The sequence below is a fragment of the Osmerus eperlanus genome, chromosome 27, assembly GCF_963692335.1.
Source record: "Osmerus eperlanus chromosome 27, fOsmEpe2.1, whole genome shotgun sequence".
NCBI lineage: Eukaryota > Metazoa > Chordata > Actinopteri > Osmeriformes > Osmeridae > Osmerus > Osmerus eperlanus.
Window position 1 is genome coordinate 1,893,948 of NC_085044.1, and position 22,435 is coordinate 1,916,382.

Consider the following 22,435-nt stretch of genomic DNA (forward strand, 5'->3'; position numbering starts at 1 on the left):
CTGCCTGCCTGTCTGCCTGTCTCCCTGCCTGTCTCCCTGCCTGCTTCCCTGCCTGCCCGTGCAACACTTAATATCTTCTTGTTCTTCTATATCCCAGCATGCCCCTGTGCTGTCTTGCACTGTCCAACCCCGTGTTGACATCTGCTCCTAGACAACATGGCCGCTTGTTCTCTTGTCCTCCCAGAGCAGCTTCCAGACCGCTCCAGCAGTAGGCTTTCAGCGGGGAGAACAAGTGGACACGTTCACATGGAGATACACACACACGTGCCGCACACACGCACACACACATAAACAAAGTGTTGCACGAAACAGCATCTATCTACCTCCGTTAGCAGGATGTGGGGTCAGCTCCTCTCTCTCTCTCTCTCTCTCTCTCTCTCTCTCTCTCTCTCTCTCTCCCTCTCTCCCTCTCTCCCTCCCTCCCTCACACACACCAGTATCTTCAGCTCTGACTCCAGGAGAGGCCAGGCCGTCTCAGTCCACTTCCCGACCGGAAGCAGCCTTCCTCCCCCGAAGTCTCCAGGGGAGCCCTGATGTCTCCAGGGGGGCCCCTGTACGGAGACCAAGGTAAATATGCCCCAGGACCGCCCCTCACCCTGCCCTCCCTCCCTCCCCCCCCCACCTGCCTCCCCCCCTCACACAACCACCTCCCTCTCTCTCAGTCTCTCTCAGACCTCTCTGCGTGTTTCAAGGAGCAACACCACTCTTAAAATCAGCTTAAGGCTGATTTACACCGCAAACAGGCTGGGGAAATTGAATTTTTTATTATTTTTTTTCTCTTCAACTGTAACTCGCGGCTATCACACCTGTCCCCCCCCCCCCCCCCACACACACCTCCCACCTCTGTCCCAAATCCTTTGGTACGTTTACTAAAACGTGTCTGAGTTTGAGCTGTTGCCTGAGTGTGTGGCTTCATCTCGTTCGAGGTATTTTAATTCACTTCAAACTGTGAAGGAATGTCTCGTAAACAGGATGTCAAGAAGGGAACTCCAGAAACATCTGGACGCAACAGTGACCCGTTCATAAATATCTGAACAGGCCCCAACAGTCCTTCAACATGTAATCTTACGTGTTAGATGTTTCATAAAGTTTCTGTGTTGTCTCGTGTCTCATAGCCCTATACCAGCTCCCAATGTAAACCAACAGCGCCCCCTAAAGTTCAATGACAAAACAGTCATTGATTGTCAACATTTTGTCAATTTTAGGGGAATGCAATGCATTTACACGTGAATATATTTACCAGTCAACTCGATTGTAACACTGGTAACAGTTTATGATGATTTTTTTTTCATGATATTAGAGAAGCCAGTTCCATGCAAACCTTTTCCAGAACACTCAAATAGGGGAAGGAGAATGTGTTTGAATATTTACAGGATCCTTTAGGTTGTAAATAAACTAATCAGTCTACACATCAGTTTAGCAATAAAATCCAGTTTATTATTGCAGTTACACAACCATATACTAGTTTATAATATTATTATTTATAAATCTATGTATTATTCAGTTCTCTATTATATCTATTATATTAGATATCATGAGATGTGTGAAATTTGTGGTTTTCATTGAAGAAAATATAAATAATTTGGGACAATTTGTTCATTTGTGCATTTTGTGTCTAAACTATTTCTGATTTAAATAAGACAAAATTAAAATGTTATCTTAAAAAAAAAAAAGCTGCATTGAGATAAAGTAAAAACAAAAAGTATTTTTTCCTACGTTACCTATAAAGTGGATTTAAAGTGATATGAATATTTACAAACAAGAATCAAATAAGCTGTACATTCTTAGTCTTGGTCAGACGCCTCCATTTAAACCCTCTCATTGGTCAGATGCCTCCATTTAAACCCTCTCATTGGTCAGACGCCCCCCAAACCCCCCCCCCCCCCCTCATTTAGCCCCCGCTCTGGCCATCAGCAACATCCTCAGTGGCAGCACAGCCTCCACCCACTCACTCTGAGCCTGCATCATCCTCTCCCACAGCCTGGCTTCTTCTGCTGTGGAGTCCATCCACGCCACGTCCGCCCCATAGCTTCTGCCTGCACAAGCACCAGAAGAAGAAGAAAAAACAGAAGATTTTCAGCCGGACTAGCTACGATTACAAAGCCGCTGTCATTGAATAAACGTAAGAAATATGTGTGAAACAATAATAACAATATCAATAATACAATTATTATTAATAATAATAATAATAAGTAGAAGAATCATCATCTTCATCATACCACTTCCGAGTCCTATTCTGAGGCCTCCAATGAAATGGTTGCTCAGGCGATCGTGGTCCCACACGGTGATCTCCATGGCGATCTCCCGCAGGTCGTCGGACCTGAACCCGTCGTACACCATGGTGTGGTTGAACATGGGGCTGGTCGTCCTCTTCACCACCCGGGTCTTCTGCCTGGTCCTCCTGCCCGAGTCTGGAAGCACCGCGCTGCCAAACACACGTCAACCACACCAAGTCAGGTGACTGAGCGGTTAGGGAATCGGGCTATTAATCAGAAGGTTGCCAGTTCGATTCCCGGCCGTGCCAAATGACGTTGTGTCCTTGGGCAAGGCACTTGCCTCGGGGGGGAATGTCCCTGTACTTACTGTAAGTCGCTCTGGATAAGAGCTGCTAAATGACAAAATGTAAATGTAACTGTCCTGACCAAGGGAGACTCCCGACCACTAGGGGGCACCATCTGGCAAGAATAATCATCTAACAAATCAAACTGACGCAAAGAAGTATTGAAAATATGCCAGTAAAATACATTACCATTTCACAAAGGGGTCGATAATCACACCCCTGACTGGAGGGAGATTCTTGCAGTCCTTCACCCAGACCTGCATCTCCCCGGCCTCCAGTTTGGACGGCCTTTTACCTTTTGACGTGGAGGAAACACAACAAACACATAAGTCGCTTGTACACAGGTCACCCTCGAGGACAGAGCTGGGCGACACGATGAACAGCTTACTGTAAGAGACCCTGGGCAGGAAACGAAGAGCCACTCTCATCTCTCCTCTGCCGTCGACTGACTGACTGTCAGAGGGCGAATGTGTCAAGGTGGAGACCTGGGCGGAAACAGTGTTTACATTTAGTCATTTAGCAGACGCTCTTATCCAGAGCAACTTACAGTAAGTACAGGGACATTCCCCCGAGGCAAGTAGGGTGATGTGCCTTGCCCAAGGACACAACGTCATTTGGCACGGACAAGAATCGAACTGGCAACCTTCTGATTAATAGCCCGATTCCCTAACCGCTCAACCATCTGACTCCCTGTTATATTAATAGTAGGACATATTTCTTTTCCTAAGTCTAGGCATAGCAATGTGGTATCGTGAGAAACTTAAGTTCGAAAGATTCTACGTTCTGTAGACGTGTGAACAAGGATTCACTGATTCTTGGAGCCACCCTGTAGGAGTGAGGTCACTTTCATTTACATGCAGACAACACCCATCCGCAACTGTTCTACCCATAACCCCTACACTGTAAACATCACTTCCTGTCGATAGAAATGAGGGATGATTGCCAAGGCAACCGTCAACACAATCTACAAACACCTTGTCTTGTTCCTTAGCTTAGGTAAGACACTTCCTCTCTAAAGACCTACTCTTGGTTTCAAGGTGTACTCATTTATCTGAGTGTTGTTAAAGTCCCACTCTGTCAAGTCCAGCTCCAACTCTCCAAGGAAGCTGTTCCGTCCAAAGTTATCGTTGTGCCAGACAGACACGTTAAGCTTCTGGGTCTTCAAGGTCTCCATGGTTACTTTAAACTGTAAGGGGAGAGACCAGCACCATCGGTGGTTGGGTGAAATGTTCTGGGTTTCAACACAGCAGGTTTTTTTAGACACTCTGGGTGGTTATTTTGTTCTTTTCTTAAGCTGTTACGGAGTTCTTACCCTCAGGATTTCATTGTAGGTTGGGTTCAGGGTCTTGTTTTTCACACTGGTCTTTTTCTTGCCCATCTTTGCCTTGTCAGGTAAAAGGTAACATTTTATATAACTGAAAAAGAAAAAACAAACAGACACAGACACACACACAGATCACACACATGTCCACACACACAACAGCTTCTGAGGCGCTGCACAGTGTCGTAAGATTACAGCTAGTTAAAAAAATAAAAATAAATGCAATGTGCAAGTCGGGCCTGAGCGGGGGCACTGACAAGAGGGGTCAGATGTTATAATCAACAAATTGGTACATATCTGCTGTTATAAACCATGGGGGAGGTAGAACTATGTTCTAGAACCCCTGAGAAGCAGAAGACCTACGGATTGGAGCGGCTCTTCTTGGGGTCTGCGACCGCCAGCTCCCTGCAGTGTACCACAAAGATGTGGAACTCTCCGAGCTTCTGCACGTAGTTCAGGGCCAGCTGGATGGAACCCTTCACCTCCACGTCGCCGTGTTCCCCGCTGTAGATGCTAACCATGCTGCCGGCCTGCCGCAACACAGCACGTTCATACACAACGGACGCTTTGATCCAAGCCGTGTACAAATACATTTTTTCCACATTTAATGTGGAGATGTAATGTAGAGAGTGTTCAGGTGTTTAGTACTTGCGTTAAACATACAGTATATACAATAATAAAAAATACTGCTTCTCATGCATTAGTTAGTATTTTTAGGACTGCATTCACATGGAAACAGCAACACTGGATTATTTAAATGGAGGTTTGGGCAGTTGTTAAGGAGCGGTTTGGATGTACTGAGGACATAGAGACCATTCCGGACGACAGACTGAGGTTGCAGAGGGAGTTAGCGTTTCTCCTCCAGCCCAGGTAGAGGCTGCTCTCTGATGTGCAGTCACTGTCCCTGCCGTCTTTCTACAAGACAGAGCACATCAGCAAGACTGGGGGGTCACACACGGGTCGCACACGGGTCGCACACGGGTCACACACGGGTCACACACGGGGTCACACACGGGTCGCACACGGGTCGCACACGGGTCGCACACCGGTCGCACACGGGTCACACACGGGTCACACACGGGTCACACACGGACCCACACCGGTCGCACACCGGTCGCACACGGGTCACACACGGGTCACACACGGGTCACACACGGACCCACACGGGTCACACACGGGTCACACACAGACCCACACGGGTCACACACGGGTCACACACAGACCCACACCACACACAGGCTGCGAGCTCGATGCTGGGTTAATTCGCCACAAACAGCAATACTGGGGAGTTAGAGATTCACACTGAGAAAGGACGTTCGACCGACTGAACTTTCTTATTGGCGGATATTAAAAAGGAAGAAAGGTATGCAGACTAAACATTTATACTGTTAAATATGCCTGTCATCTTTTTAATCTAGGCAAAAATATATGTCTGTAATAGGTTTTCGCTGTTCCTAAAACAATGGTTGTAGACATCAACTGAGTTGTTCCAAGGAAGGTTCTGGAGGTATTGTAGTCCATGTTTACCTCTTCCTGTGGGAGAGCGGACACAGACGCGCTAATCATCTTCATGTCCTCAGAGTCGGAGAGGGAGGGGGGTCTGGGAGGCACTGGAGAGAGCAGAAAAAACTCCAGCTGAATCATTTTACATTTACATAAGACACTCTTATCCAGAGCGACTTACAGTAAGTACAGGGACATTCCCCCGAGGCAAGTAGGGTGAAGTGCCTTGCCCAAGGACACTAAGTCCTTTGGCACAGCCGGGAATCGAACTGGCAACCTTCAGATTACTAGCCCGATTCCCTAACCGCTCAGCCACCTGACTCCCTATTTTGTTATGGTTAACATCGGGTTAGATCAGTTTAACACTTGGCACAATGGCAAAAACAACATGAACGCTTTATTGAATGATTGAAACAAAGTGCGATCTACACTGACGGACAAGTGAGAACTTTTGTAGCACGTCTGTGTCGGTGTGTTTGACCGGAATTGCGGACGCTCTCTGGCCATCCCATGACCCCTTGCAGAGCACAACGTTAACTCAATATTGAGAGAAGAGGAGGACACAATGTAACAAGCAGAGGGAGATTGGTTTAAACAATCAAAGACTGATCTTTGTCATGGGTTCATGGGAACATAACCAGTTTTCCTCTTATGGTATGGAGAGATGTTTAAGATTTGTGTACATAGAAAATACACAACTGTATTAAGTGAGCAAATTATTGCCAATTTAAGATCATTTCCTTTTTAAGCGTAAGCTGTAAACTTTACTAAATTCACAGCTGTTTCATTTGACAGAGACGTGAGTTCATGTTGCTTTGGCGGCTCAATGTTCTGTTTCTGAGAGTGAAAGAAAAAGTAAAAACATATTACTTACGTGTTGATGATCTTGAGGTTAGGTCCTCCAAACTCTTGGAGAAAGACATCGGTCTCTGAGGCATTGCTTTCAACTTTGTCCTGAGAGGGCTTGCGTCCTCGTTATAACCTGCCAGCGATAGAAAAAAATCAATTCTGGAAACATGAAACTAGGACATGAATCAACAGAGACCCCGAAATCAAGATCACCTTGAACAACTATAATCATCACGAGAGAATACATTAACTAACATCAATATGAAAATATAAAGTTGTCAGCAGATGGTTACTTTTGACTAGGTCGAAGAATATATAACTACTTCATATTTTATTTCTACAGTTTCAATGTTTTTTATTATTATTAATGACCATTTGATAAGCTTTGAATTAGTCATTTTATTAGCTACAATCCGCTGATAATCAAAACACCCCTGACTACAAATATGATCAAGACCGCATTCTTGATTGTACTAAGAGAGCACGATTTTTTGTTGGTTTCTTTAGTACTCATCTTGTGAATCAGTAGGAACTTGATATGTTAGAGGCATTCATCTGGCCCAATGATATAAAGATTTGACGGACTAAAAGATGGAGATTAAATGTGGAGGCAGGGTTTGAGTGCAATGAGAAGGAAGAAGTTGTACAAGAAGATGATAGAATTAGAAGTCTCAAAGTTCAACAAAAATAATTTTGAAAAACATGAGGAAAAGTATAACCAATCTTGTGTTCAGTTTGATCTATCTATGCATCTACTTTTATGTTATGCCAGACACAAATTCAGTCTGAAAGATATCCTCAGGTGTTTCAAACCCATCACAGATCGGCTTGACATGATTGGCCTCCACAATGTGCTTCGTCCCAATAAAATCAGGTTCCATCTCTCAATCAATCACAGTTTTGAGGAGAAAATTGTAAATGCTCACTGCATGGACGACCTGCCCGAGATTGAACCTTTGGTATGCCCCCGCCTGAGGAGCCACCGTCAACATTTAGCATCAAACTTTCAGTGGTACTCGTGTCCTGGGACTCCTCCGAATCCACGGCGGGACTGAACCCTCTGTCTCTAACATCGACAGAGGCAGCAGGGGCATCGAAGATCGCTTTCGGTTCTTCCGCTTGTCGTTCTTGAAGAAAGGGAGGGACGTCCGTCCCTTGTGGAGTCGTGTCGACACGTCGAACGATCTGGGGAATGAAAGACTTTGCGAGATGGGAAGTGACTCCGGTATCTTCTGAAGACTTCCGTTTACCTAAATCTCGATTTGTAAGCTGTGGTCCGATCACGCCCCCTTCTGAGGTTCTCCTTGCAGTTGGGTCTCTGTGATTCGGTCCACGCGGGAGACCGGATGATAGATTTAGGTTCCCTAAACTGGTTCTTCTGCCTGGATGGGCGATGGACCGACTAGGGGATCGCAACGACGACAGAGCACTCTGATCGGAGCCTCTTCTTGGTTGGGTCATGGAAAACTGCTCTTGTCTGTACTGTGGGAGGGAAGACGGAATCTTTAAGATGGATTTAAGGGCTTGCTTTGCTTCGTGTGAGGGACTTTTTCTCTGGCTAACTGTTTGGTTCTCAGATTCCTCTTCAAGCTCTTTTGACAGAGTGGCAATGTCTATGGGGAATGTTTTTAAAGGAGAACCGGCGTTAGATCCTTTGCAATTTGTCACTTCTCTTGGCAAAGCTTTTGGATGGCATGTTTTTGACGGACTTTTCCTAAGTTCGTCATCAGATGCATCCTTGGGCTTTGGAATCCGAGACTTGGGTGTGTTTGGGGCTGGGCTTAAGGGCCTTACGTGAGATACTGTTTCACTCTCACCCTTCTGCTTCGGACTGGGACTTAACGGACGGACAGGCGAAGAAGCGTCATCTTGCGGCTGGGTGACAACCTGAGAGTCTGCTGCTGCCTCCTCAGGGCTGCTGTCTGTCTCGTCACAGATGAGGATGGGTCTAGCCGTAAACGTACCATCTGCGCTTGGTATGTTCAACAAGACGCTGCTTTCAACCGGAGGAGGGTTCTCTGGATGTGCGACAGCCGGCGGTTGGGAGAAGGCGACGACACTGCTGTCCGCTTGTTCAGGGGTCGTCATGCCACTGGAGTCATGGTCAAGAGGAGGACTTTGAAAACGCGATGACGCCTCTGTCGTTTCGATCTTAGGAGGGTCTTCATTCAAATCCTCCATCTGGTCGAAATGATCCCCGCTAGTCGTATGAATCTTTGAATCAGAGCTTGGTTTAGCGATCAGTATTTTAGGACCACCACTGTATTGTCTCTCCCAAAATGACTTCAAGTTGGACAGTTTCTTAAGAAACTCGTCAGCTTCGACTTCACTTTCAACTACCTCATGTTCAACTTTGTTTACAACCGAACTGGCAGATTGGATTGCATCTTCGCTCAAGAACTCTGGCTGTAGAACTTTTGTCTTCTCCTGAGTTTCATCACTTTCAATATCAGTTTCATGTTGATATTGCAGAGCGGTCGTTGAATCCGTTTGGGAGGTTGAGATGACATCATCTAGTCTTCTGTCTTCTGACAAGGTTGTTTCATTTTCGACTGCTCTCTCTGTTTCAGGGCTTTTTTCCTTTGCTTCACCTCTACAAAATATTCCAAAGAACTGTGGCTTTGGAGACACAGTGCGGGGTAGTTTACTGACGCCGGCGTCCCTTGGTGACTTAGCATCGGAGATGGAGGCGACAATGACCTCTGATTGGTCAGTCTGTTGGCTAGGAAGCTCCGTCTGCTGCTGCAGACTGCCAGTTGAGCTGGCGTGGTCAAATTCTTTCACTCCTGACAGTAGAGCTTCTCTCTCGACTGGACTCTGTGTGGACTCTTCAGAGATCTTTTCCTTCGCCTCTGATCTGCTAAATATTCCTAGTAGCCCTCGGCGTGGGTTAGGTGACTCCTCACCACTTTCTTCAGCTTTCTCTGAGCCAGGTTCACTTCCTGACCCGGCATCTAAGACGGACCCGACGAGGATCTCTGGTTTGGCGGCAGGAAGCTTTGTCACATCGCTGCATGCGGGGCTCATGCTGAACTGTTCACAGGAGTCAGCGACGGGGTCACCTCCATCCTCCGTCCCTGACCCCGGAGGAAGAGGCTTACCTGGCGTCTGGTCAGCCGTGCCAGAGTCGGACTCCTGAGGGGGAGGGGGCTCAGCATGGTCATCATGCTTGCGTTGATCTGCGAAAGAAATCAAGACCAGTCTATTTATCACTTGCGTTTCACGTCAGACGTATACAATTAGACAGGCTGAGAGAGGGAGATAGGTAGCCCTGACAACCAAGGATTAAATAACAATCAACAGCTCCCAGACTACAAAAAAAAAAAAGTTTTTCTGAGCTTTTGCCATGAGCTATGCTTGATAGAACGCTGTTTATTTTAGCATTAATTAATTAATGCTTATTAATAAACATTTCTTGTGGTCTGGGAATAGTTGATTGTCGATTGTACGGAGCAACAATACAATCACAGTTTCTAAATCTTTGTACCCCAACCAGAAGTAGATGCGCAGTCCGTTCCTTGCAATCCCAAAGCACCAATCACCATGAGCAAATAGTACAGAACATGCATACTGTTTGCACTGAATACCATATGAATCATGCACGCACAAGAAGTTAGTGATGTAATTCGGTAAAAACGAACAAATTCAACAGATTTAATCACATACATTTGTCAAAAGTACTAAAATGTCCTAATTAGTATTGATTGGTTGATCGATTGGGTGATTGATTTATCTTAGCCTTGTAATTCTTAGGATTGATCCATCCTTACCAACAAGAACATGAGTTGAACCTGTAACCTGAGTCTGAGTGTTCAGCACCTCCTTACAACTAGGTGATCCTATGCAGGGGGAAGCCTCCTCTTCGTCCTGTAGTGGACTCACAGGGAAACCCTGACCATCATCCTCACTGTCTCTGCTCAGGTCTTCATGGACGGTCTTCGGGTCCCCCTGTGAGGGGGCCGTGACGTCCAGGTCCAGCAGGCTGTGTTCCCCCAACTCCTTCCCATCCTGTAACTCCGGGGACCACTCAATGCCCCCCCGACCGACCGCCGAACTGAACCTCACCTGTTTTCTATCTAGCCAGCCAGCGGACTCTCTGGAGGGGAGAGGGTTCGTGGGAGAGTTCGGGGTGACGGGGATTTGCGGGGTGGGCTGGTGGTTGCTGGCCAGTCGGAGGGGAAGAGAGTCGGTGGAGCTACAGCTGGAGTTGTGTTTGAGGATCCCTCTAGGGGCATGCGAGCGGTCCTGCCTGTACGCAGGCCCGTCGATCTCTAGCGAAGAATCGTGGGATCTGCGAATGATCGTTCTTTTTCGGGGGACGGGAATGGGAACAGGTGCGTTCGGCTGGACCCGGTTTTCTGAACTCTGTGGTTGGGGGTTAGTGAGGCGAGGAGAGCTGCGGGAGGAGGATGGCAGAGAGTCTGGAAGGAAACAACAGTGCAGAATGGATTGAATCTAAACACACTAACGCGAACACAGAGTAAGCAAAAAGGGGAAAAACCCTCATTACATCACAGTCCCTTTATGTATGAAGAGGACAGTGCATGAGGGAAAGGGTAGGTTTGGTTTATTTGCATCTTTAGATTAACTGGATGGATGGATATGGACTGAAGCATGTCTGTTTTTCATTTCATCGTCGTGGACTAGTTCGTGAGTGCTGTTCGGATAACGGGGCAGTTCTCTGCTTTGGGACTCTGCGGTAAAAATGTTCACAGCTACTGAGAAGCATTCCAATTATCCATCTCTAGCACAAGTCATGCACTGCAGCTTAGAGCTTTGTAGTCATGCTACGTGCCTTTCTGTGTAATCCCCTGTTAGTCTGGCTCCCACGTGGACCTCGGAAGCCTCTGGGAAAATCTCGGAACCAGTTACTACTCACTGGCACGTTTCAGGAGATGTTGTTGTTTGAAAGTGTTCTCTGGTTTACACAACAGAAATGTGATTATCACGTTCAAACGTGGATACGTGTTGGGGTAAAGAGCGGAGGGGGGGAGGTTTATGGCAGAAGCTCATGCATCACCCAGCTGAAAATGCCAGCGTTGAGTTACAAGGAAATAGAGGCACACCAAGGCCCAGAACAGGATTTACATGCATGCTTTCAATGGGATCAGTTTACAAGACTTACATTTGTTTGCAAGGACAGTGATTTGACAGTTTGTCCATCAAGCCATGGGCTCAAATCAAACAGAATACATGATTTATTAAAACAAAGTTTTACCTATGAGTAATGTTTAACTGTACCTGTGAGTAATATTTAGCTGCACCTGTGAGTAATTTGAAAGAGACTCACCGCTGCCAGGTGTCTTGGCTTGTTCCATCGCCCCATTGGTTAGCTGGGAGACAATGCTCTCCAGAGTTTCAGCTGCAGACGCTTGGCTGTTGAAGGGGTTCCGTCTCTGCTTTGGAGGAGTAAGGGAACAGACACACATAATGTTATTATTATTACATTCTTCACAGATTGGCATTGGCACTTGCTCTTGTTTGTCATTTCTGACCGACCTCTGTGTGTGTGTGTGTGTGTGTGTGTGTGTGTTGGGGGGGGGGGCTGTGCAAAAGGTGTGTCAGCCATAAGAAAATCACCAAACAAGGAAATCTAATTTAAGATAAACATCTGTTTTCACCTACCTTGGTAGGAGACTGTAAAACTGGTTTCAGCATGTCTGCTGGATTACAAATGTCTTCCCTTTGAAAAATACAGATGTACAAAAAAAAACGTTGAGTCACTGAGATAAGGTTCTTCTGAGAAAATATGTGCTGGCTCTCGGAAGAGCCATATTCTGCTTCTCTCTACAGTCAAGCCAGGACTAGTTGGCCCAAGTAAGCATCTTTCTTTTTTTCTCACCACATCTGTGTGACAGAACATCTCTGGGGCACAAGCGAACAAGAACATGTGAGATTTGACCTCAGAAGCAGATTATTGGGACCCTAGGTAGGAGGAGCATGTTATAAAGGATCTACTTAATGTCTGTCTAACTGACTCAGTGAGTTTCTCTTAACTCACAGATCCTTATGACCAGGTTTTAACCCCCCCACACGAGCACACACTCTTAACCCACACATACAGAATGTGAAAGTCTAGGAAATTAGAGACTGCTATCTTATTTCCCTCTAGCTAGATGTACTGGCAACACTATGTTTTCTGTACAGAGGTTCAGAGGACAGATTTCCACGTCGGCATAACACGCCGCTAAGCACGACCTGCTGAGCGACACAGGAAAACAACACCCTCATTATAGCCCTCGTTAAGCTTCGAGATTTCATCAAACATCACAGAAGCTTTATAATATCTTATGCGTACAGTACACGTTTGTAATGTACACAAGCAGTGCTTACTATGAGCCGGCCTCTGTTCCAAGTGTACACTAATCTATGTTCCAAGTGTACACTAATCTATGTTCCAAGTGTACACTAATCTATGGACCAAGTGTACACTAATCTATGGAATTTTTTCGACTAGAATCTTTTTTGGCAAAAGATTTTTGCCCACAATTTCTTTTACTTGAATTTCTTTCGCCTCAAACTTTGTTCTATTTCTTTCACATTTTTACTATTCAAATTTGAGCAACCTGAATTTCCGAACCTTGAGTTTTTGGATCAGAATTTTTTTTTAAGACGAGAATTCAAAACCAACAAATTCGGTGGTGTTTAAATTTCAATATTAGAAGTAATCGATGAGTTTTAAAATTCAAAACATGTCACTGATTTGCTTCCATACTAATCGGACATCTCTGTACGTTGTGACTGTAACTGTCCTTATACTCTTCAATTGCACTCTGGTCTCAATCTACCTGCATGATATTTACAAATACAAATAAACACATACATAAATATCCATGAAAGGGACAGACGGATAGATCAGACAGATGTATATTTCTGTACATTTTTACATTTAGTCATTTAGTAGACGCTCTTATCCAGAGCGACTTACAGTAAAGTACAGGGACATTCCCTCGAAGCAAGTAGGGTGAAGTGCCTTGCCCAAGGACACAACTTCATTTTGCACGGCCGGGAATCAAACCGGCAACCTTCTGATTACTAGCCCGATTCCCTAACCGCTCAGCCACATGACTCCTGTACAAAAACCATATCTTTACATGGACGGCCCACCTGTCATGGTTGTTTCGTGGAGCTGGCTCTTCGATCAGACCAGACAGTTCAGGAGGGACGAACACTTCCTTGTTGTCGCTGTTCACAAAGCTCGGCTTCTCTGCCCATACCTGGGATAGCTCCACTGACAGACAAGCAACACACAGGAGAACCCATCAGCAGCACCGACACAGGAGAACCAATCAGAAGCACCGACACAGCTAACCCAGACTCGCCTGGGAGCATGTCTGTCTGCGTGTATCACTGTACGTCATGATTGGAGCAGTGCGATTGCGGCAGAATCTTAGATAATCGGGAAATCGATGTTAGTCGATTAGGGTCATTCTGGGTATGTCTCTGTGTGCATCGAAAAGCATTCAGCAGCTTCAAAGACGAGTTGGATTCAACGTTTAAAGAGTTAACTTGAGGTGAGTTATGTAGGGCCCCCCCTCCCTCCTCCCAATGGGACTTATTTCTTTCATCCCGTGAGAAAGTCATGATTTAGTTTTGACCCCCGACGACTCACAGATGGTCACACCCTTCCTCTGGCGCATGGACGCCCTGATGATGTCAGAGCCATGGATCCGGTCTTGGTGGCGCTTGGATTTCGTCTCGTAAAACCACTCTCCTGTCAGGTACTTCAGCTTGGCCTTGTCACGCTCAGACTTCTGCAGACTCCTACACATGGGAAAGAAATAGAACCCAAATCCAAAATATATAATAATAAATATCTGAAATATAACTTGTGTGTAAGACTACGCAAACACTTAATGAATGACGATAAACTTTTGTTACATTTTTGGGGGAAGTTAAAGAAAATTCTTCAGGATCAGTGGTACAATCAGTTTCCTGATTGTACCACAGCAAATCAAAACAACAACAACATGAGAAGACGGGTTATCACAACACTACTTGGCCGAAGTTAAACTGGGGCTTAAGGTAAAAGGGGGCTGAAATATGTCAGAAGCCAAGTGGCCAATCACCTGATCCGCGTCTCCTCTGCCTGCTTCAGCTCTGCGTCTCTCTTCAGCACGGCCAGGATCATGTTCTTCTCCTCCTCCGTCAGGTGGCTCAGGTCTATCATGGTGCCCTGTCCAGGCCAGCCCAGGCCACCCACTGCCTCCCAGCACAGACCTCACTCCACACAGGGGGGAACCCGAGAGAACCAGGCAACCTTAACTTAGATGCAGTCTGGACCGTCTCCTGGTAGCTAGCTAGCGCCTGTGTGGGTCTGTGTCTGGGAGTGGTCCGTCGAATCCCGTACGGGTTAGTGGAGTCCCTGAGTGGCTGCAGTTGTGGTGGAGGTCCGCGGGAGAGAGAACAGGGCTCCGAGCACCACTCTTAACAGGTCGTGAGGAACCCTGGCTGGGTGAGTGGGTGAGAGGGTAGGTGGGAACACCCTGGGGTTCACTTGGTGGGGTTCTCCTTCTCCATGTTAGCAGCCACACTAAACACCAGCAGGCACCTGGAAATCACAGTGTCAGAATATGAAGTGGTCTGACTTTGAAATGACCAAAGGATTCCGAACTGAACCCCACACAGGAATACACTGCACATTTAGTCATTTTAGCAGACACTCTTATCCAGAGCGACGTACAGTAAGTACAGGGCAAGTAGGGTGAAGTGCCCAAGGACACAACGTCATATTTTTGCACAGCGGGGAATCGAACCGGCAACCTTCTATTTACTAGCCCGATTCCCTAACCGCTCAGCCACCTGACTCCCTGCATTTGAACAACCACAGTCAAATACAAAGCAATTGTTATTATCGCAAAGATCTTGTGAAATTTCATTTTTTATTTTATTTTGTTCTGTATATGACTTTCCAATGAAGTGTTCCACAACTTCAAGACATTGGAAAAGCATGCTGAATTGTATTTTGTATAAATGTTGTGTGAAGGTGTATGTGCATAAATGCGTGTGTATGGTGTGTGTGTGTGTTCAGGTCTCATTGTACAAAACATGTGACACCACATTGTCAGCTGAGGATGTGAGATTTGTCTTAAAAACATTTAAAAAGGGACCCCTACTGAAAGCCCTTTTTGTCCTGTAATCAAATTAGGTTTAACTTAAAATTAACCATCAACTGGAGACTGGTGTTCATTCGGAAAGGCCGGGCAACAAATATTTACGGCTTTAGTTATTACAGAAATCGTAGTGCGGTACTTAAACAAGTTTTATGAGTTTAGATATTTTAGGAACTTCAATCTAACTTAGCTACGTTATCTAAAACAGAATAGTATAGCATTGTATACAATTAGGTTATGCCTGTTGTTTTTGCAAGGATAAGATGCCTGTTCGTCTGAGTTTCTCACTGAATTACAGAAAATGTATAAGCAAATACATTTAAATCAAATCGGATCAGCCTCATTCAAATCGTCTACTGTGTTGAGTCTGTGCAATAAACTGTATTCACCTACCTCTCCCATATAACTAACTTTGTTACAATAAATGTCAACCAGAACAACGAAAAAACTGTTAAACATTATATGAATATAAGTTTTAAATCATATAAAAGTCAGTGCGTACCAGAGACGAAGCCTTCTGCATAATCACAGAACAATAATCCAAGTGCAGGATTCAGTTAGTTAAACCTTCTCACAGCTTGCCTGAGGGAAACAGAAAAAATATACTTCTGGGAAATTCTTGCATGTTGCGACTGCTTCCAAGTGACACGGCGCGCCGTCATCCTCCCGTTTACACAGCATGACGAGAACAAGAGAAAGGAGGACGGACGTGGGAAACTCCTAAATTTTAAAGGATTACCATTCCTCTCTATATTTATTCGTTCCCTCTCTTTCTCCCTCGCTCTCTGTCTCCCCCCATTCTTCCAGCTAAATAGGGAAACCCAGCTCATCGTGAACTCAAAAGAATGCAGTCAATCCTGTTGTCACAATTGGACCGATTACTTTGGCCTGTGTCAGATATGAAAGTGAATTTCCTCCTCGGCTGTGTTTCTTCCTGAAGAGAATGGAGGTTTAAACATGAATAAGGACTCCTTGTAAGCCAAGGTTCTCCTGATGCTAGGCTATATAAAAAGAACTGGCATTGTATGTACAAATGTTTTTAAGTAGATCGGTCACATTAAAAAAAATAGATTATTGCTGCAGCTTACTACAATCAGATATTGTATAACTATCAGCCACTTTTACACAACTGCATATTTTATGCTTTGTATACCCCTCAGGCTTTGTTCAAGGTTAGTTTACTCGAACAGTAATAACTGCAGGACGAATCTAAAACTATCAAACGCACAAGCATGTTTTGTCGTAAAGTCCCTGACAAATTAATAGGGATATGATAATTATGCTCTAAGCTCTAGGGTCCACAGCACAGGAATTTCTTACTCCAAAACAACAATAATGTTGGTTGGATCAACAAGGGGAGGCGCATTTAGAAGGAAACAAGGTATTTGTTTTCGTGCCGTTGACCACAAGTTTGCGGCGCTTAAATGCATGCCACCAATTGTGAAATAAGGATAAAAGAAAGATTAGCTTTTTACGTGCAAACAGTGGCATGCACAGATACGCCATTGTTGCTTTGGAATCTGTTGCGTTTGATGACACAGCATAAGACATGTAATAACAAGTTGTGCTTCTTTTTTTTATAGGAGGAACAGGTTCATCACTTAGCCTACCTGAATTGATGGACAGCTAGCTCTATCGTCAAGAACTGCAGAGTGAACTCAGAAGATTTGGCCTACTGGAATATTGCAAAATGTGTATTTCAATACAGAAGTTTGACTAGTAGGCCTACCTGCTCGCCGTTTTACAATTCGGCTATTTTTCAAAACTGCTGTTTGCTATCTTAATGAAGATAGTTCAAATACGTTCAGCTAATCTCAGTCTGAAGTCTTGAAATAGCTGACCAAAAAAAAAAGAACAGTAGCCTAATAGTTACTAGTAAACACGTTCTCAACATTTGACAACTCCAAGCAAATGTTCAGAGGAGGCCTACCTCTCGTCGGCGTTGGGTATTTGGTGTGTCGGTGGATCCCACTTCTCAGTCGCAGGCCCAGCAGGATGGCAATAGCTCAGCGGTGAGGACTAGCTAATTATGTCTCAAGTAAGTTTGAGTCTCTTCTCGGTGCAACATTTCCACCTAGTGGTAAAAATTATGCTTCTTGGTTGTTATAACCGCTTCTTCAATCAAATGAGAAAGAGTAAGAAAGTTCACCTCCAGGATTTATCGAATTTCTAAAAAATAAATATTTCCTATTCACAGCATATTCATTCTGTCGAGTCCAAATTATTATTTAATAAGGTTTTAAATACATTCGTAAGAAAATCTGATCAATCCAACTCACTACTTTCCAAAGTTTTTATAGGGACTATCAAAATGACATTTTGTAACACTTTTAATCATATAAATTGTGCTTTAATAACAATCCAGACACAACATATTGTTAACATTTATTTCATTCCATATAAAATTTGACACTGGGTATTTCAGGAACCGAGCAGTGACTATGGCAACAGGTAACCAAGTTATTTTTATCCTTGATATATTTAACGAATTGGCTTCATGCACCAGTGGCGCAAAACACTAAAAAATTTTCCTCCATTGTTGAAGACAAACAACATGCCTGCGTTATTTTGAGCTTCCATTGTATGACACCATAGGCATCCCAATTACACCTTTGGAGTTACAATGGCCAAATAACACTGGAGAACACACAGCCGGAGTGCACACAATGTCAAGTGCTTAACATCATTACCCCAAACACTCTGACTAGACTATTATCCACTATCAATGTGCACTAATAACAAAGATGTGTACAAAAAAAAGAGGAAAAAAAACATGCCACGGCAACCGATATTAATGAATAATTTGCGTGTTTAGAAATATATAAGTAAGCATTTCTGTTATTTCTCACTGGGTACTACAGCATTCTGATCTGGCCCTAGCATATGATGAGGCTCCCAATATTGGCACAACAGCAGAGTGGAGGTTAATATCAGTACAGGGATGCCGTCTGAACAGGATTCTGCACCCCCCAACCCCCCCTACACCCCACCCCACTCACCCACCCACCCCCAACCCCACCCATCTGACAACGTGGCACAACCAACTAAAACTCTAAATGATTACAAAGCAGAAACACAAAAAAAACCTTTGGAAGAATTCAACAGCAACCAGGCAGACACAGAAGGCATGTCTCTGTGAGCCATCAGCACGTTGCGAAGCAGACAGACGTTTAGTGGTTCGGTCAGCGCGCGGAAGGGATTCACACTCAGGAATACATGGTCAACTGGAGCCACTGGGCAGAGGGCAAAGACAAGGTCACCGTTAGGGAAGGCGCTTAATTTACATTACATTTAGCAGACGCTCTTATCCAGAGCGACTTACAGTAAGTACAGGGACATTCCCCCCGAGGCAAGTAGGGTGAAGTGCCTTGCCCAAGGACACAACGTAATTTGGCACGGCCGGGAATCGAACTGGCAACCTTCTGATTACTAGCCTGATTCCTTAACCGCTCAGCCATCTGACCTCCGCTTAATGACACAAAAATCGAACTAATTCAACATCATGTCGTTGCGTTTATAGCTGCGCATTCACTTATCACCTTAAACCAGTGGTTTTCAACCCTGGTCCTTAGGGACCCCCTGTTCTGCATGTTTTAGATGTTTTTTGGCTCCAACACACCTGATTTAAATGCATGTTCGTTACTAGGCTTCTACAGAGCTAGATAACGACCCATTTATTTGAATCAGGTGTGTTGGAGCATGGAAACATCTCAAACATGGAGGACAGGGGTTCCCTGAGGACCAGGGTTGAGAACCACTGCCTTAAACCAAAGAGGGTGGGGATTGTTGAATGAAAAAAAAAACACAACAACAAAAAAACTAGTAATGAAAGTGGAAGAAAACTAGTAATGAAAGTGGAAGAGGTAAGGGTTCATAGGAGTAAATTGCAACTACAGAACAAAAAGGGGAACAGTTCACAATCAATCAAAAAGAAGCCAAAGTCCCTTTTATTGAAGCTTATTGAGGCTCTTCAAAAAAAAAGATTTAAAGGGGATCAAATGTGTAGTGGAGCCCAGACAAGGTTGTATGTGACTGATGGTGTGAGAGAACAGATTTACCTCCTGGACGTTGACCTTGATTGTCCCATTGTTATCCTTGTCCAAGGTCTTGAAGGCACCTGGAAGAGAAGAACATTTATAGTGAATCTACTAGTTCCGTAGGATCGATTTCTTATTTATAGATCAACAATTTATAAACTACATTGTACTACAAACAACCTTGCATAGATCTACATAAAACACACCAAATAATGTATAATAATATATTAATTTAGCAGACACTTTCTGCAGTTAAATATAAATGCTGAAAGCCTAGACTTGCCCTCAAGGTGCAGTTGCAATCAAGAAGACTGCTAACCACAATAGGTTAGGAAACTCGATTCTGGGAATTTCAATGAAAAAACGCCTGAACTCTGGTATGGCAAGTCTAGGGATGATGTCTCGTAACCACAGGCAACGACAAGCCTCGACGTGAACCACGGGAGGGGTTCTGGGACTCACAGCACATGGCGTCGAGTCGGACGAGGCAGCCTATGTAGTTGTCAAAGTCCATGTTCCCGTCCTCGCCGCTGTAGCGGCGGATGATCATCTGGAACAGCTGGTCGTTCAGAGGAAAACCTGCGAGGACAAGGACAACAGGTCAAAAACAACGCTACATCCTTAGTTTGGGAAGTTTTGGAATCATTCTCTCAGCCCATTTAAACAGAGTAGCGGACTGATGCATGATTCCATCGAGAAAATCCGAGCACGCATCTTATAAATTGAGTGAACCTTTGAACGAGGACAACAGTCTCCTCATCTGTCAAAATGATTCTCTCTCACCTGCAGCCTTGAAAGCAGCCGGCAGTTCGTCAGCTCCAATGACGCCAGAATGGTCAGCGTCATGCGCCTTGTACACACCCTGGAAGACACAAACTTTACTCAGCACGTACACTCCCAGTTTCAATAGACAAAAACATCCATCTGCACTTTTTGGGAACTTGTCGACGGGGAGAGACACTCACCTGCCATTTCTTAATGTTGTTCCAGAGGTGTTTGAACTCGTGGAAGCCGAGCTTGCCAGTGCTGTCGCTCTGCGAAGTGGGTTAGGGACAAAACCGCAACCAGGTGCTCTTCCAGACAGCCTTGACTCAAAACATCCTAAACGGCCCATGGAGGTTCCAGACCGAGCTGTGTTCTCGGAACCTTAACATCATTGATCAGGGACGGGCTACGACAGTACGGTTGTTCCCTGTAGGACCATGGTTCCCCACACCCCACCCTCTCACCCCACCCTCCCCATGTCATTCCACCATGGGTGGGAAGGATACATCCATCACTGCCACCATACTCCTGCAGGACTCAATGCTGAAGCCGTCCGTCTTAAGATCCCCATCTGGGAGGGAGGGAAGGAGAGAGAGGGGGGGAGAGAGAGACAGCGAGAGCGAGAGTGAATATAATATGGGTATAGTCACACTGCTCATTATCCACTTACACCCTAGCGTCACCCACACCGGGGTTTGAACCCGTGACCTTTGATTTACAAGCGCGACTACTAACCAGCCTCGCCAACAAAAGCTTTTACGGACAGCTATAAAGACATGGCATGAACAGAGCGTGCGAATGACGGCGTCTCACGTTTGGAAATGATTCTGTTGAGGATGTTCATCAGCTCGGGCGCGCTCACCTCCATATCCTGCAGGGAAGGAGCAGAGGCTTAACTTGATGTAGCTTCATCTACGTGATTAAAGAATGAAAGAAACGGCTGACCTACTCACATCGCCAGCCAACTGTTTGAAGACTTTGCGAAACTGTCCCTCTTCATCACTCTCATTATGCTCCGCGTACGCAAGAGGTCTTCGAGGGGGGGGCTGTTTGGGCACAGTCAGTCAGTTAGTTAGCTCCTCTAACACTGCCAGTCAACTAGACACATAACTTTAATCATTGATACAGACATCAGTCTGTGAGTGATTGAGAGAGAGAGACAGAGAGAGGAGAGAGAGAGAGACTCACTGGGTCTGTTGGCACAAACTGGCCTGGATCGATGTTGCTGCAATGGATAAGCAGGAAGAGAAATTCTACACCGTGTCAAATCTATTTAACTTCTAACTTAACTATAACTTAAAACAGATGAGACATACATCTTTAAAAAGTTGATTAAGAAGATCAATCCATATTTGTTGAAAAAACAAATCTGAAAGCACTTGAATATCCTTGTCCCTTTAATATTCATGTCCTTACCTTACAACATCTAGAATGCCACCAATTAGTCTTTTGGCCAAAAACATTTTGGGTCAGTCAGGAGTTGAACTGTCAAACGAGATTGTAAAGAAAAACAGCATTGTCATTGTAGTCAAAGCAGGAAGCCTTAGGGCTTTTAGTGCACTGAAACTCGGAATGTAAATGACACACCCACTGTAAACATTTCTCCCGTATACTCGAGTAAAGTATTCTGTACACAAAATACGCCTAGTTTCCTAAGAAGGGAAATACGCTATCTAGGTTTTGGTTTTTAAAAAACTGTCTTTATATATCGGTCTTCGTATTTAAGCACACGTTTGCTCGTCATTGAGAGAGCAATGTGTCAAAGTTGCTTTGCGAGCTATTTTGAGAGGCTAGCCAGCTTTAGCCCATGGCTAAACGACGGTGTGGCCATTTACTAGCCTAACCCATACATACCTAAAACATACACAAAATGCCTGGTATTACGCGAACACTTTACACTAGTCGATTACCCTAAAATATGCTAGTAGCCAGCTCTGGCATGACTGATGAAGGTTTTAGTTAGCCAGCTTTAAATTCCTCAATTAACCCGTGTAGGCGAGAGCTAGTACTGTACGGGAAGCAGTGTTAGCCTAGCTAGCTAGGTGATAGTAGTAGGAAGAATTAAATCCGTAACAACAGCACAAAATAAACATTATAAAATACGACAGTATGAGGTTATTTGACTTACAAAACTGTCCCAGTCTCAGTTGATGAAGTTTAAAGGTCTGATGACCACTCAGGAAGAAAGAGTGTAGATGTCTGACTAAAGTAAGTTTAACCCAACCCTGATGGAATTTCTGCTTAACCCTTGTGCTGCCTTCGGGTCACATGACCCAAAGGTTCATAA

At 44.8% G+C, this 22,435-nt stretch overlaps 2 protein-coding genes across 11 annotated transcripts; both read right to left on the minus strand.

Moving 5' to 3' along the window:
• Window positions 1-1,413: 1,413 nt before the first annotated feature.
• Window positions 1,414-16,158, minus strand: sytl2a (synaptotagmin-like 2a). 10 transcript variants are annotated; one of them, XM_062453087.1, is made up of 18 exons: window positions 15,849-16,158; window positions 14,303-14,784; window positions 13,846-13,997; window positions 13,341-13,464; window positions 11,859-11,916; window positions 11,524-11,629; window positions 10,004-10,654; window positions 9,335-9,412; window positions 6,259-6,366; window positions 5,409-5,491; window positions 4,680-4,796; window positions 4,245-4,411; window positions 3,873-3,975; window positions 3,585-3,746; window positions 2,949-3,045; window positions 2,750-2,855; window positions 2,220-2,425; window positions 1,414-2,036 (listed from the first exon to the last, which is right to left on the minus strand). In XM_062453087.1, exons 2-18 carry the CDS (start codon window positions 14,401-14,403, stop codon window positions 1,888-1,890), a joined length of 2,568 nt encoding a protein of 855 aa, XP_062309071.1. In that variant the 5' UTR covers window positions 14,404-14,784; window positions 15,849-16,158; the 3' UTR covers window positions 1,414-1,887. The 10 variants fall into 10 exon arrangements, with proteins under 10 accessions (XP_062309071.1, XP_062309072.1, XP_062309070.1 ...); XM_062453088.1 differs by having other exon boundaries at window positions 10,061-10,654; window positions 11,524-11,632; XM_062453086.1 differs by having other exon boundaries at window positions 11,524-11,632.
• Window positions 16,159-18,361: 2,203 nt separating this feature from the next.
• capns1a (calpain, small subunit 1 a) lies at window positions 18,362-22,395 on the minus strand. The gene is made up of 11 exons (XM_062453952.1): window positions 22,277-22,395; window positions 21,565-21,633; window positions 21,337-21,373; window positions 21,102-21,194; window positions 20,962-21,019; window positions 20,655-20,719; window positions 20,349-20,417; window positions 20,167-20,245; window positions 19,846-19,962; window positions 19,405-19,463; window positions 18,362-18,579 (listed from the first exon to the last, which is right to left on the minus strand). Exons 2-11 carry the CDS (start codon window positions 21,609-21,611, stop codon window positions 18,553-18,555), a joined length of 651 nt encoding a protein of 216 aa, XP_062309936.1. The 5' UTR covers window positions 21,612-21,633; window positions 22,277-22,395; the 3' UTR covers window positions 18,362-18,552.
• Window positions 22,396-22,435: the final 40 nt, after the last annotated feature.